This window comes from Poecilia reticulata, chromosome 14, assembly GCF_904066995.2.
Source record: "Poecilia reticulata chromosome 14, P_reticulata-male-v2, whole genome shotgun sequence".
NCBI classification, from domain to species: domain Eukaryota; kingdom Metazoa; phylum Chordata; class Actinopteri; order Cyprinodontiformes; family Poeciliidae; genus Poecilia; species Poecilia reticulata.
Genome location: NC_088843.1, coordinates 12,552,948 through 12,569,302, shown reverse-complemented (window position 1 = coordinate 12,569,302; position 16,355 = coordinate 12,552,948). Strand labels below are relative to the sequence as shown.

At 38.8% G+C, this 16,355-nt stretch overlaps 1 protein-coding gene and 1 long non-coding RNA gene across 2 annotated transcripts; one reads left to right on the top strand and one right to left on the bottom strand.

The window, feature by feature from the left end:
- Positions 1-1,079: 1,079 nt before the first annotated feature.
- Positions 1,080-4,271, top strand: LOC103475707 (uncharacterized). Its single transcript, XR_535354.3, has 2 exons — positions 1,080-3,475; positions 3,552-4,271. It is a non-coding gene; the product is annotated as an uncharacterized LOC103475707 (long non-coding RNA).
- A 4,855-nt stretch (positions 4,272-9,126) lies between these two features.
- Positions 9,127-15,295, bottom strand: LOC103475708 (N-acetyllactosaminide beta-1,3-N-acetylglucosaminyltransferase 3-like). The gene is made up of 2 exons (XM_008427514.2): positions 14,889-15,295; positions 9,127-13,416 (listed from the first exon to the last, which is right to left on the bottom strand). Exons 1-2 carry the CDS (start codon positions 14,894-14,896, stop codon positions 12,258-12,260), a joined length of 1,167 nt encoding a protein of 388 aa, XP_008425736.1. The 5' UTR covers positions 14,897-15,295; the 3' UTR covers positions 9,127-12,257.
- Positions 15,296-16,355: the final 1,060 nt, after the last annotated feature.

Sequence of the window (16,355 nt, the reverse complement as noted above, 5' to 3'; positions counted from 1 at the left end):
TAGTTTAAATTCAACATGTATCTTTGCATTTAACTGGCTAAAGTTTAGTTAAAAACTAAAACTGAAGTTTATGACCTACACATATCAACCACTAAACACAAGAGGAAACCACTGAGACTTGTGCATCATCTTCAAAAGCATTGCAAACTATATTTCTGCAAACAGCTCAGTCGGGAAAAAAAAAAACAATCTCTCAGTCTATTTTTTTTTCCCACAAATGTCACACACAGCAGTGTGACAATAATCCCATTAGAAACAGTCAGATTCAGACTCAAAACTCAAATGTACAACAAACTCAGTAAGTGGCAGGCGAGGTAAATAAGAAACTCTCTGTTTGGTACAGTTTAACCCTTTAAAGGAAAGTGCAGACTGTGGAAATTCTTCCGATTTTTTTTGTTGTTGTTTGTTTTTTTTAAGCGCATGCTTCCAGAGCCTAAAGCTACTGCATGCATGGCTGGGTGCCAACATTTAAAACTTTGTCAGAGAAATGCATAAAAGCAAGTACAATAAAAAAAGAGAGAGAAAAACTTATACTAAAAGTTCTGTAGTGCTATTATAAATGTTTTACCTAAAAATTTCCTCAGTTTTTTTCTTTTTGTAATAGGAAATTGAACAACTGAACACTAAAGAGAGATGCTGTTTTTTTTTCCTCTTGAACTTCCCCTATGCCTGTGGCAGAAGTGGCTCAAAAGGAGTGTTGAAATGGTCAACACTCTAAACTGCCGCTTTAAGATAAGATGCATTGTCTGAACCAAATTAACAGAGTGTGAAGTGTTTTAAGTAGAATGAGTCAGTCTGTTAGTTTGCTGCTTTATACTAACGATAAAACTTCTCCGTGACGTTTCATTCTGGCGCTCACCAAACATCACTTTTGTCAAATAACCCATTAAAAATAAACCTACATTTCTTTGACGTGTCAAGTTTCACAGTAAGATAAAAAAGCTGCTTTAATTAAGAAGATATTAAATCTCAAGACATTTCTCCATGAATTAAGGGCTTTAACAACATATATATATATATATATATTGCTTTGCTTTTGTTATTTACAAGTAGCTCTAGTTTTGTGTTGTAACCATATACTCAGAACCTTTCTTGAGTTTAGTCTGAAGCTAACTTCTTCTACTTTATCAGTAATCTACATGCTGCACCTAACCACAATGACAAAGTAATAACAGCTGGTGCAAGTAAAGATAACCAGAGGAAAAAATGTTAACTACTTTTTATACTTTTGCCTCTTCTTCTGCTCCAGCCGCCCTGTTAGTCATATCAGCTCCCATCATGTTAGGATGTACACATCTTTGGGTGTTTTACTCAATGCTTCTTTCTGTTCAAAAACTTGCGATAGCAAATGCTGATGCATAACTTTTCTTTTTTTTTTTTTGCATTCTGCACAGTTCAGGTCCAAATCCTGGTTATGTTCAATGGTGAAGCCAAAAATATTCGGAGAACCTGTAAATCTTTGAACCTTTCGTCACCGAGCCACAAGCTTCAGTGTATTTCATTGGGATTTGATGTGACAGACAAGATTGCTCAAAGTTTTCAGACATTTCGTTGGGGCGCCTTCAGGGTGATTTGGTTTAGGAGGTTTTCTGGAAACGTCCGTCTGTAATCCAGAGGGACTTTATATCTCCTCTGACCCGGGATCCCTTTGGGATCCTTCAGGATGGACTGGAGGTTGGGGGGCTGGGTGGGTGGGTACTGCCGGACCTGTTACCTCTGACCTCAGATATCAGAAGAGAGCGAATGGATTCATGATACAGTCGAAAAGAGATATTTATGTACAGCATAATCAGACCAATTTCTTGTCTTAGGTCAGTTATATTTACCAAAAATGATTTCTCTTTGCTAAATGCCAGCAAACCCAGCAAGAACATATTTAGTTCAGAAGTTTATTAGCATTTGGTCAGCGTCAGGACATAATTCTATGACTTGACGTTTTGTTTTTTGTTTTTTTTTCACAAACTTCTCATGATACTTTGCAGGAGTTCTGGTCCATTTCCCCTGTCAGAACTGGAGGAACCGAGTTGGGTTTGTAGGCCTTCTCTCTCACACACGTCTCTTCAGATCTACCCACGACTTCTCTGCCTGAATTTTTATGCTTCTTTAGAAATAAAGGTTTCTTCCTGAGTGGCAGGACCTTAACTTGTGGAGATCCACTCTTCTCTTCCCAATATCTTGGCAATTTTTCTTTTGGCATTCCAACTGTGTCAAAAAATAAACTTTGTTTTCTGAGTGTGGATTTAAAATACATTCTTAGGTGTGTCCAACTAACTCAAAAGTGACAGTTAGCCTGTCAGAGATTTCCAAAGCCATAACATAATCATCTGAGCTTTTCCACATTGTTAAACAAGATAGTTTTGTATTTAAGCTTATGAATTTGAAGAAAGACATTTTTTTATGTGTCTTGCATGTAAGTTTTTGGTTTCAACTGTAGTTTGAAATTTGCCGTCTTAACAGACCCACATTACTCCTAAGCTGCTGAGACACAGGGCTGAAATATGGTGAAAAAGCAGCCGAAGGTCTAAAGAAAGACGCTGAAACCTCAGCTTAGCTCAGTTTGAAAGATGTTCAAGATGCATTCACTGACTTGTAGCAACGTGGTTTCCATCATGAGATAATCTAATTCTCTTTGGGCATCTTTTCCCTGCAGCCTGTTTTGGAACATCCCAATCAGGAATAATCTGCCCTGTTGCCTCGGTTAGTCTGCTTTACAGCAAATTCAGTAGCACTTCACTTGCTGTGTGTGTGCTGTGTGTGTGCTGTGTGTGTGCGTGCGTGTGTGTGTGTATTACAGTAGCGTTGTAGCTGCAGAGGGAAGTCTTATAAGTGACTCACTGTGTGCTGGCCCAGAGTGATATGAGGAAGTTTCACAGTATTGTGCTTAGTGTGTTTTAGTTGCTGAAAAAAAGAAGCGTGGTGTGAAAGAGTATATGCCAATGTGAGCGATGTTTTCTCAGTTTAATGCTCCTGACAGATTCAAACACCAAGCAGCAGAAGGTGACTGTACCAACTCAATTAAACATCATTCACACTTCAAGTTAACACAAAAGAGCAGCAGAAACCTCCCTCTAGCAGTCACTGCATTCATTGGCACACTAGCACAGCAAAATAGGCGCCAAACGGTGACTGAACCCACTTCAAACTACTGTCTCAAAAACGGAAAAAAACTTTGAGCCATTAAAGCATTCAGCAGCATTTCACAACTGTGACATGTTGACACTTTATTTCCACATATTTCCTGAGCGCTAGCTTTGCAGTTATCTTCCTTGTTTTGACTTCCTCTTTGCTGCGTTGAAGTTCAGTGGTCAAACGAACTATCTTGTGCTCAGTGTCATCACTGCAAAAGCGCTCTTCAGAGGCAAGACGGCTGCCGCTGCTGCTCTCCGACTCATCAAACTCGGCACAGGCAGGTGACAGGTCGACAGCTAAGGTCTTCTGCACATTATCTGCTCAGGGATGGAGAAACCCAAACAAGGTATGCATCTGACCTCGGTGTTTTATGGTGTATTTTATCTGTGCCGACAAAAGTAATTTGTTCATTTATACCGCAGAGCCTGTCCTCAGTTCTCTCCGGCGATCAGGCCCCCCACTTAGTGTATTTGACAAGCTGAGTTGGACACTCTGTATCAGCGAGTGTCAGTTTGTCAAATACCCCAAGTGAGGTGTCACTTCTCAACAAACGGAGGTCACTGCACAGACAGAACGGCCGCAACACGGCGTGGAAAAGCGTTGAAGAACTGCCAGCCTGATTAGTTGTTTGATGATGTATTTCTAGGCTTCCACTTTCAGCCTGGAAATAAGTTGATTTTTTTTTTTTTTTGCAAAGTTCATTTAACTTGCATGCAGCTTTTTGCGTGCATTTATTTTGTGAAACTTTTTCATTTGTAAACTTACAGAACAGCAACCAGTTTATACATCCGTACATGTTGGAAGAGGTACAAACGAGAGTAAAATGGAAATGCACTGTAAATTACTGCTGTGTGATAATGTGTCTCTGTAACATCAAAGGCAACAGAGAGTAAGGCTTTTTAAAGAATGTTGTCGTAGTTGTTTCTTTTTGTTCTTTTTTTTTTGCTTTTGGTTCTTTCGCAGAACCATGCAGCGTGGTTGCATGTGTGCCTGCTACAGCTAAAGTAGCTTATAGGGAGAAGAGAAGCGCCCAGTGCCTCCCTGAGCCACATGGCATTTCTGCTGAGCTTCTTCATTTCAGTGTGCACACATAAAAAGTCAAGATGCATCAAATTCCTGTAATAAAAGTGAATGATCAGTGAGCGCATGCAATTTCTGCAAACTCCAGCCTTTCCTCCAACCGTCTTATGACTCTTCATAGACCACACTTATCAGACTGTCTTGCATTTCCTGCAATTACTCTTGACGTTTATAAATGCAGCTGCACTAAAATTTCACCTATCTTGCTACGGGATCTGAACTTTGTGTCAGTAAGCCCATTATTGCACTAAGAGAAGGTGTATTGTAATTTAGGTTTTGGGAAGTGCCTAAGTTGCACCATATCATCAGGAACCAACTACTTGCGTTACCACATTAGCGTCAGTGATGCAAATAAAGTCCTACGTAGCACACACTGCTTTAAGAAAAGCTACTTGCAGCTTGCAGCTGGATTCCATCTCTTGCACTACAACTTGATGCTTTACTATCATGTTTATTTATATACTTCATGCTCATGAGATACAAAATTATTAGTGGATTTTACCTACAAAAAACAAAAAAACAAAAAAACTATGCTGAAAGTAGTTTTTCTAAGCTTTTTAGTTGTAGGCTCTCGAAATGTCCCATTGTCGTGCAGACTGCCATCAGGTTTTGTCTAGTCTCCAAGGCCTTCATCCAACGGCTATTGCATTCTGACTTAACTGGCTCGGCACGTCATCACTCATGGGTTTAAAGACATCTGTCTAACCCTGACTCTATAAAAGGTGGCACATAGGGTAATATAAGCACGCACTCAGTTTAGTCATTTCGCACTCTCACACCTCAAATCTAAAATACAACAGGCGTGTTATGGCACAAAGGCTGTGCTGCATGTTTTTTCTAAATTTGCTCCGTACTTTCTTCTTAAAAAGGCCAGTAATAGGTGATAAGGCTCCACGCTAGTAAAATGCGTCGTTTTATTAAAGGATAAATACAGTTCTGTGCGACGTCAGTAGCCTACTAGAAAATATTGCGGTTTCTCTGGAGGAGCTGCGCTCCACTAATCTGACTTCTATGGAAGAGTGGTGAGAAGAAAACCATTGCGGAAAGAAAGATGCAAGAAGTCTTGTTTACAGTTTGCTACAGACCACGTGCTCGCCGGTCAAGTGAGGCCAAAAGGATCATTTCATGGTGTACATGCAAAATGCTACGTGTGGCAGAAAACCAACACTGCAGGACAGAGAGACAGAGAGGAGACTAAAAAGCATTTGGGAAGACAAGTTGAGCTGCAACTCAGGTCAGTTGTGACAAAAATACATAACATTTATAAATCACATAACAAATTTAAAAGTGGAGTTCACTCTTCATCAAATCTGGCTGAATGTAATCAAACTTACCGAGAAGAATGAGCGGGAACTTTTAAATGTGCAAACCTGGCAGAGGCATTTATGGACTCAGGGGGGCGCAATACCACATAGCAACTCTAAATAGCTTCAATGTCTCGTTGAAGTTTGTGGTTGTGACGTGAAACCACAAGCCTCATTCATTCAGGACTCCTAGAGCCCATAAGAACAAGGATATTGAAATCTTTAGGTTTTCCCAGGAAGTGTGCAAAATGGAGATCAAATTAGAAATAGGAGGAATAGCAAAAAATACTGGAGAGACGATGTTGATTATGGAGTTGAGAGGGAGAAGGAAAAGAGAAAGAGCACTGAGACGGGCTATGAAGGGAGGGAAGGACGGGTGGTGTGAGAGAGAAGGAGGCAAGGGCGACCCCTAGAGGAAGCAACTGGAACAGATCATTACAACACAACTAAGCTCTACATAAATCTAAACTATTTGTTTTTTTTTAACCCGATGACAAGAGAAACTAGCATCACAGTGCTAAAGTGTTGGGCTCCGTTAATTTACAACAAGAAGATTCTGCTTTCAAATTCTGCCTGGACTCAGCCCTCTGTTTAGAGACTTTCTGCTGTCTCCTGCAAACTTCTGCTTCCATTTCTAACTTTACTAATGAATCAGAGTATCATTTTTTGTGCATTGATAAAGTGTCGGATAGAGAGCTATTTAATCGCAGTTTGCTGTTGTAAATTAAAACACACATCCTCAAATCTGATTGACACGTCAGAAACCGTCTTAATTCTTCACAGTGCCAACCCCAGGTTAAAATCATTCCACTGGTGTTTTAGTTTTCAGAGAACAACTTCAGACTTATTGACTGAATCTCACCGTGGTGAGACGTTGAAGTAAATTAAGCGGCAAAGATTCCCTGTCAAGTCCACAAAACCAGTTTGAGATGATGGATTTAGTGACATGGTGCATGTCCTCGATCAGAGGATGTGTAAAGATGTGGTTGTAAAGAGGTGAACATCGTCTGGAAAAAGAGGGGCGGGGGGAAACCTCTGGTAGGTTATGAGGTTTCAGAAAGCAGCAGCCAGTCTTTCATGGAACAAAAAAAAAAAGCAGGGGTGGTTTTTAGTTGACCAGAGTGCTGTTAAAAAGGGGAAACACAAGATAAAAATATCTAACTTCCTGCAACTTTAAGGTGCATTTAATGGGGAGTCGTCATCCCTGTGTGCAGAGTATGTTCTCCCTGCTTTCTGCTAAGAATAGGGAGACTAGGTTGCGTGCACAAAACATGCAGAATCACAGAGCTTTCACGGAGCATTCCTGCTCTGGAATCACAGGTAACTTTCTGCATTTTGATTGGCTGGGGGGGTGGGAGAACGGTAGGCTTACTCATAGCGCTATTCATTCAGTGATGCTAATGAAAAGAAGCAGGAACGGTCTTTGAATATTTCCGTGTACATTCATACTTTTGATAACACGACAGTCAATAAGCCAGAATCTCCTGGTTGCTCTTGGATTCAGTTTTACTTGTCGAGTCAATCAAGCACCAAACATGATAAGTTGCACAGAATTCGTTGGATTGGATCAATGGCATGTTATTTCCCAGGTTTAAGATTGTTGTTATACAGATTTTTTTTTTCTACACTTACCTTTATCAGTGATCTTTTTAAATAAATCTGAACCTATAGTCCACGTCCATGTAACACACTGCGTGAATTAAGCAAATTTAGAAAAAGGATTCGTGGATGAATGGAAAAATATATATGTATTTTTGAAATTTGCTCAAAGGGCCTTGGAATCAACCCGACATCTTCTAATTAAGACACTGTGCATTTTTTAATAACCATTGATTAAATTACACAACAATCAACAATTGGCACTGTTTAATAATACAGAAAAAGGCTTTGTGAATGTTTCATTGAGTGATTTCATTGAAGCTATTCTTACATAGGAACTGATGAATATGATTGGCTGAAAGACGTTGGATATTGATATGCACCCTTCAAAACACATCGAATGGAAAGTTTCTTAATTCGAGTGACCTTGTCTCAGTCAAGTTGACATAATGACTTACATATCTATATCTAATCTTCCTTTCCTTTCCAAAGTCATTCAGAAAACAGTTGTACATCACTTAAATCTCATCATAGTTCTCAACAACATTTGAGAACGTTACGAATTATATTGTCTTGGTCCCAGATAGTGGACTTTCTGACAGTGGATAATGAAGATTCCAGTTTTCTTCACATTTCTGGGTAGAAACTTACATATAAGCCTCTTGACAGATATTTCCTTGAATACTTGTGTTAGTCATCTTCCCTCAGTTTTCTTGCCCCTGGGCTTTTCTTTCTTTCTGATTAGCCATGCCTGTTTCTCATTTAACTCATCTGTCTATCCAGCAGATAAGTCACATGAAAGCCAACCTGACAGTCCATGCATGACCAGTTGATGAATATCAAATGACAGCATGTGGATTCTCCAGTTTGAGTTTGTGCATATCTGTTATTCTCCGTCCCTAACAATATTACCAGTAAGTTTATTTATGACGCGCTTTCATACAAAGCGCTGAATAGTTACAAGGAGATGAAACAAAAACAAAACAACACCAAGAAATACCAAGAAGCCAGTGAAACAGAAAGTATAGTTTAAAACCAAAAGGACAGATTTTTAACTTGGATAAAAATAAAAAAATAAAAAAAATCTTGACTTGCCTCAAGATTTTTGATCACTTTTGAATATTTTACAATTTGAGCTAGAGATGTTCAAATGCAGTCCAAACTTATTTAAACAGTACAGTGAAATTGTATTTTAAATAGCCATCAATAAGAGGCACTGATGGCAACAATGTCATTTTTTGGCCAGTGGCAGGATTAAATTTAACCCCACTAAATATTTTACAGGCCTGATCTGGTCACCTCTATGAAAGTTTTCTGGAGGCACCCCAAAACAATGTGGTTGTTTGAAGCAAGCAGAAAATCAAGCTACCTCGTAGTCCTCCGGCAGTCTTAGAGCAACGCTTAGGAGGTCCTGTCAGACCGTCAGTTTCCAAAACCACACACACAATAAAAAAAACCTTGTAAAGTATGCACGGGTCAGAGCAACCCCACCGGACCACACACAGAGTAAAAGACTTCTGGGGTCTAAATGACCTCGTCTCATAACAAACACCGCGGGAGAACTGGAGCAATTCAATTTAGTATTTTAATGATTGGCCCTTTGGCTAGAAAACACAGTCAGAACCGGCTCTACTTTAGCATCTGGCTGGCTCTAGACCCAGAACTACTTTGGAGTGAAAAAGACCTTAACAGTTAAAACCTGGCATTGTGGGGGCTCACTGAAGACCTGTACCACATAGCCTGATATTCTGTTATCAAGGAACTAGGCATTCCTTGAGACAAAACGAGACATGATACTGATTTCGGGAGAGCAGGAATGGACGGGACGAGATTTTAATATTAGCTCGAAGAAAACTTCAAAGACCAAATTTATGCCTCTAAAATGTCTTTATTCAGCATTTTTATAGATTTTTGCCACAAATTCAACACACTGGCCTTTCGTTTTGTTTTCATCTCTTAAGACCTTATCGCAGTTCTCTCAACTGGGACAACTGGGAAATGTCAGCTGTACGACATTTCCCAGTTGCTATTGATAGAGTGGACTCTTGTGAACTTAATGTACGCTTGGGCTGCCTTCACACTGCACCCTGAAGTGACCAATTCAGTTTGTTTTTGTTGACGTAATGCGACCTAAATGTCACTATTCTACGTCCTACGTCAAGCGGGAAGAAAAACAACAACCAAGGAGGACGATAATGAGGATTAAGTTGTTAATATGCTGGTCCGGTCGGGCAACAACGTCAAATGTGTAAGCTAAGCTCCACCGTTAGCATCCATGTTCACTTACCGCAAACACAGAGCACTTCTTCTTTTTATGGCGGTTGGCAGAACACTGAGAACACTGACGTTATTGCGCCCTCTACTGCGCACATTCAGGTGGTTTGTCGTTCACACTGCATGACACATACAAATCGCATTTAGAAGTGTGAACGGCCACATAAAAAAAAATCCGATTTGACAAAAAAAACAACAAAAAAAACAATCGGAATTGGGTCACTCCAGGCTGCAGTGTGAATGTAGCCTTAGACATCCATCCAGCAGTTGGTATAGCAATTCTTTCTCCCTCGTTTTGGATCTAAGCATCTTGGAGTACTTGCCCATTTTTTTTTCAAAATGTTGTCTGTCACACTGTTGGATTTATACTGGAAACCAAAAATGCTACCAAACAAATTATTTAAGTGTCAACTTCTTCATGCAAAGCCTTGGTGACTGCAACTGGCAAGGGTTCACGAGATGGCATTTACCTCAACAATAAATACTGTGATATGGAGAGATCTTGTTAAACCCCCTAAAAGGAACTTTTCCTTATAAAAGCGACGGTTTTGTCTATCAGTATTCCTATCAACGACATGCAGTCATACTTTTCTCTCTATAAGATGACACTCAGGCTGAAGCTGTACCTCAGTACTAAATGACTTAGAAAGGGCCGGTACTTGTACAGTGCTTTATCAAGTCCAAAAGGATCATAAAATGTGTCACGCTACATTAAGTCATTCACTCATTCATGCACAGATTCACAAGCTCACAGTGGTAAGCCACATTGTTGACACGGCTGCCCTGGGGCAGTCTGACAGGAGGGAGTCCTGTCGCCTGAGCATATTATTATTATTAACAATTATTTCACAAGGAAAATCCCATTGAGATTTAAAATCTCTTTTACGAGAGAGTCCTTGCCAAGACTGGCAGCAGCACACAGAGTTTATAAAACATTCGCAGCTAAACAGAAAAAAAAGTTACCACCATCATAAATAAAACTGTATAAAGATTCCTCAATTAAAACATTTACAGATAAATGATTCCTTCTGGTCCTATGAGCAGAAAGCTGAAAAGAGATTTCTTTCCAAGTTCAGTTCAGACTTAAGGCACTGAAAGTAAAAGTAAGTTCTCACAATGAAGAGAATATCCCCTGGTGGCGTTTCGATTTATGTAGGCCAACAAATAACAAAGAAGACGTCCACATATGACCATAAAAATAAAAACGTGTCAGTGATGAAGGCCAAGGCTGCTGTATCCGGTGCAATGATGTGTAATGAGTTTTTTTTTCTTTTCATTTTTACATCCTTGTTCTAGAACGATCAAGACGATAAACATGTCTGTAAAAGCAACAGATAAAGGAATGAGTTCACTCAAATAAAAACAAGAAATGACATGTATTCAAACAACCAGTTCACAATGAAGAGCAGAAGAGAAGAGAATAATGTGGCTATTACAGTGACTAATATTTTTGGCTGGCTAGACACAATAAAATAATCTCTTTGTAATGACTAGTCTCATTCTACCCAGACACAACCTCATACTTGAACCATTGAACCAGAATGTTGTTTTGTTGAATTCACACAGTTTTCACGCTGCTTTAGCCAAACGTTAGCGCTACAGATGACCATTGACTTCGATTCCACAGGTGGTCAGCCCAATCTGTGTGATGTTAGAAAGTTGTGATTTCTGGAGCACAACTGCGTGTGATTTGCAACTATATTATAAACTGATCTCCCATTTAAGAAAGGGAGACAAACATTTGTGCCGCCATCTATACTTGATCTAATTCTTGTAAATAAATGCAAAATTCTGCACTTTGCATGCAACCCGATGTGTAGTTTTTCCCTCTGCAGATATCTTTTGTAAAACAGTCAAGGATTGTAAAGGACCTAATTTGGGGCCCCAGAGGTCATGGGGCAGACAGCATCTGGTCTGCGAACAGTTTCTTTATTAAAATCAGTCAAGGAATATGAGGCAGCTAACCTGGGATTAGCAGCCTGGTTTGGGGATCTGTGATTTTGGGCAGTTGGCTTGGGGCTGTTATTATCTGGTCTAAGTCCAGCATTTTTATTAAAAAGAGTCTTGGACTGTAAGGCATCTTATTTGATATTAGCAATATGGTTTTGAAACAAGAAGTTATAGGCAATCGGCTGCAAGGCTGCAGTTTCTGGCCTAGGACCAGCGTCTTTATTATTTTTGATACTGTAATACCAAAAGCTCCACATTAGAGGCAATAAACGTTTTAAATGTTGTAAAAAAAATCTAATAGAATCTTTTTTTTCTCGATTCCAATCTGGTGTAGTTGGTGTTTGGCAGAACTAAATCTTTGTTTTTTGCATGAAGCTTTTCTTTTTAACATCTCAAACTCTCGCTAGACAGTTTTATATCTCGTGTGAAATGGAAGATTACTCTCAGGTTTGGCTGGATTTTTTCTTGTTATATAAAATTTTTTTTTAGATGCTTTGGATAAATTTTATGAGACACCAGACCCATAATCTTGTTTTATTAAGAACTTTAAAATACATACAACATCCTTTACATCATGTACACACGTTTTGCTTACCACAGAACAATGAATGGTCTCCATAATGGCAATATTTAATAATATTTATCAAATAAATTATATGTATATCCCCACCATCTCTAAGTTTGAGCCAGTTTTATTTCTGTAAGCCATAACTGAAAACCCATATGTTGTGAAGAAACTTTAAAAATTGGTTGTACATTCAAATGTATGAGTTACTGAAGGAAGTGGAAAATCAAACTCTCGTCTAGAGAAATTCAGAGGAAAAACCACTGCCGGAACAAGCTGATCTGGATCTAGAAAAGGACCTGCCTGGCTCTAGAGCAGTCACTACTGTGGTGGGAAAAAAAACAAACCCATCCAGTTTACAATCTGGAATTGAGAGGGGCACACCTAAGGTTTGGGTCATGAATTCTGTGCCACAGAGTATACATCTCGCCTGACAGCATTCTGTGCACAAGAAGCATTTCTTTAAAGAAACAAGGATCAAGTTCATCAATATTCCTGCCAGGAACATGCAGTCCAGCTGTTCTCACTCCAAGGTGATGCTCCGGTTTAAACCCTGCCCGAGCCAGACACATCCCCATGTAAACATCGTCAATCGGAAGAATGGGGATGGAGTGCGAGTTGGTGTAAATGACCGAAGCCGTGTAGCCAGACAAGAGGAAGCCCCCACCACCACAGTAAGCAGGGTATAACTTGGACTCATAGAGCTGCTCTGGAACGTAGTATTTACTCTGTGGCGAACGGATGGGTCCCACGTTGTAGATCAGATGACCTGCAAACAGGTGCTTCCTTCCACCTTTGCGTTCAAAGTTTTGGAGATACATAACCATGTTGTCCGTGTTGGCAAAGACATCGTCATCACCATTGAACAGGAAGTGGGCCCGTGGGCAGTTTCTCTCCATCCACTCCAAAAAGAGCATTTGCTTCAGCGTGAGGTTGTAAAACGTGTCCTTGAAATCCCACTGGATTATGTCGTTGTACTTGCTTTGCTCCAGCTTGAGGAGTTGGTTTAGTCTTTTCTTCTCATAACGCGTGCCCATCGTTCCTGAAATGAAGATCCTTCGGATCCACACGCCGCTAGACAGTCTCTCCTTGGCCCAGGTCTTGCGCAGCACTTCTCTGCGGTCATAGTTCACGGCAGAACTTTTGATGACCAGTAGAAGGAACACGTCAGATGATGCATTGGCTCCACCACACTTGTTGGGGACGTCAAGTAGCATAGGAAAGTGTCGGCAGTGACGGTAGTAGAGGAGGTCTTTAATGTTAGTAGGAAGAGAGCTGAAGTTCTGGATCTGTTCAACAGATATATTTCTTTCACATATTGGTGAGGGATCAATTTTTGGGGATTCTCTGACTGAGGACAGCATGTGACAGTCATAGTTTTTGACATCAATTTGAAGTTTGTGGTCCGAGGTGGAGAAATCATCAGAATAGCAAAACAAAGTGACCAGTAGAAGAGCTCCCACCATCACAAAGGTTACTGCACAGACTTCCCTCTGAAATAGTCTTTTACCAAACCTGCAATGCAAAAAAAAAGAGACATCTCATTAATAATAGTGCTGAACTGGCAATTGTCAACGTATTTCTTAAACTGGCTCTCAAAAATATGCACACTCCTAAAAAATGTATAGGTTTTAGAGATTTAAAAACCCATTCTAAATCTTCTCCAAAACTGAGTATTTGAAATAAACTAATATTATTTAAGTACGAAAAAGTCTCCCTTAACTCTTGGATTTTTACTTTCAGCTATGAATAAAACATCAGCAAGATTATTGGACCTTCCCTACCACCTCCCGCCCTTTTCCCATTAGACAAACCTCATCGAACACAATGTCGTGAATTTTCAATCTTGTTTTGTTTCTTTTTTCATTTTGATTTTTATAGTTTTCAAACATATTTACTTTCTTTCAGTTTAATTGCAATGATAACTGTCACAAAAGTTGGGAAAGAATTTATTGTTGTAGTCAGTGTAGATAATCATACAAAACAGACACATCAGCTTTGTCCTCCTACAAATTAAGACTTGTATTTACTTTAATTTAAAAAAAAAGACTAAGAAAAAGATTGATCAGAAGTAAAACTTTGACATCATACGACTTACATGCTAAAAGTCTGAGTGAACCCTTTGATTCTTACGTTCAATTGTAAATAAAATGTCATTCGAAATTTAGGATAATAAAGCTAAAACAACCCAAAAAGTTTCAGATGTAGACACTTCATAAAAAATATGCATAAATTGTTTTGTTTTTTTTAAGTTGTGTTGCGGTAACACAACATTCATCTGATTCTTTGCCAAAAATTCCTCTCTTCAACAGTTTCAGCAAAAAAAAAAATCCCTTACGGGAACCTAAGCAAAATATTTGTCAAACTGCCAAGACCTGTGGAGTCACAAATCAATGTTTCTTGAAACATAAACTGGAGGAAGACTTTTATCTGTTCTCTAGATCGTGACTGCAAACAAACGTACTTTTAAAAGCTTGAACAAAAAAATAAATAAACAAAAAAACCGTATTAATCTACTGGAGAGTTTGTATCTGTCTAAAAATCAAATGCAATGTTTAAAAACTACATAGAAAAATGTCTGAAATGAAAAGCTAGCATTTCTAAAAGAGACATTTCCTTGTTTTTTTTTTGTTTTTTAGCATTCAAAGACATTAAAATTCAAAGACATTTAAAATTCTCCTTTGCTCTTGACCCCTCACATAACAGAAAATAATTTGTAAGTATTACCATGAATCCCCAATACTAAGTAATTTTTTTGGGGGAAAAAAAACTTATCAGAGCTACCCTTTATTCAAATTACTTTCATAATCAGAACAGTATGATAAAATATAATTAGAGATTTTAATAATTTAAATGCCACAGCTCTTACTGATCTTTTCTTTTCATATAAAGTAAAAATAATTATTAACAAATCAGACAAACATTGGTAAATACATGAAGAAAATTAAAAAAATATATATAACATGAAATAAATCAGGAATAATTACCTGAGCATTTTGGTAGATCTATAAGTTTTTCAGTAGGTCTCAGTCAGATAACATGCAATGCGAGTGCAGGGCAAGGCAGATTATGCAGGAAACAAGTGTTGTGCTCGAGGTCATACGCTTTCTCTTTACCCAGAGTTTTGTCTGTCAGGCGACGAGAGGCTTGCCATGTTACACAATCACACAAATCTGTGAAGAAGAAAGACTGGAATTATTATTCTGAACTTTTTATTGTTTGTTGCTGTCATTACAGAAATGGAGGAAACATTTTGTTTTTGAAAGCAGCTGCTTGACAAGAGACGTCCTGAGCTCATGTAGTCCAATTAAATATTTTATATTTATGAAAAGCTCGGAAGCTTTTCATAAATCAGATTTAATCCTGAAAAAAAAAATGCATTAACTTGAACATACAGTAATAATTTGTACTGAAAGAGTAACTTCACATTATTTGAAAATCAGTTGGATAATTCCTTCCTTTTTTTTTTTTTTTTTTCAGAAAACCCATACATAAAAAGTGAAATGGATAAATTCAAAAGTATAATAATGGAAAATAAATTTAGACTCAGACCCTTGAACAAATCCTTCTGTCATGTCAGGTGGTTCTTTTCCAGGTCTTCCCACTGAAAACCTGGACATTTTCACTTCTGGGTTTAAACAAAAGAATTGGAAAATTATCATTCATACCTGTGTGGTTACATGTTCATTGCTCTCTGCTACATAAATTACACATTAAATGTTATAATGAGTTTGGGTAAGACATGAAAACAATACATTTCCTTTCTGGACATTAAGTTGTAATCCTTCATGTGTGCTTTACTAAGTCATCTCTTTTAAAAACTAGTCCCTTCCCAAGCTTGCTGATCCAGTTTTAAACAGTTTTCTTTCCTTCTGCAGAGAAAACTGCAAGGTGAGTGGCTTTTCCCCTGCAGAATTTCCCAGCAGTGATGCGTCTTCCAGTGTTGTAGCTGCACGCCTCAGGCAGGTTTTCTATGCCTTCCTCCCCCACACAAAGTTATGAACTCATTCTTGATCGTGGGAACGTGGTAAAGGTATGCCCTAAGCGAAGAATCATGAATTTGCTTTCTGTTTAGCATGGTTTTCTTGCTGCCAAAGTCATAAAATGTACAGAAAAGGGTACAGACATCAAATTATGCTCGAATGGTAATAAATCTCACATATCTGAGTGCTCCTCTGTGATTAACTGTAAACCTGTTTACTCTCCTTCAGAGGCACCGCTGATGGAATCTTGTGTATAATTATGCTTTTATTCATGTTGAAGAGATGACCTGATGGGTCACACATTTGCCTGACATTTGTTTACATTTACATAGTCCCAGGGGTGAAAGTAAGGGGGTACGGCGGGGTACTGCGTACCCCTAAAAGATTTAGCGGGGGTACGCAGTACCTGCAAGAGAGGAGCGGCTGTCTGCTGTAAAAAAAAAAAAAATAAAAAATCAATGGATTCACCGT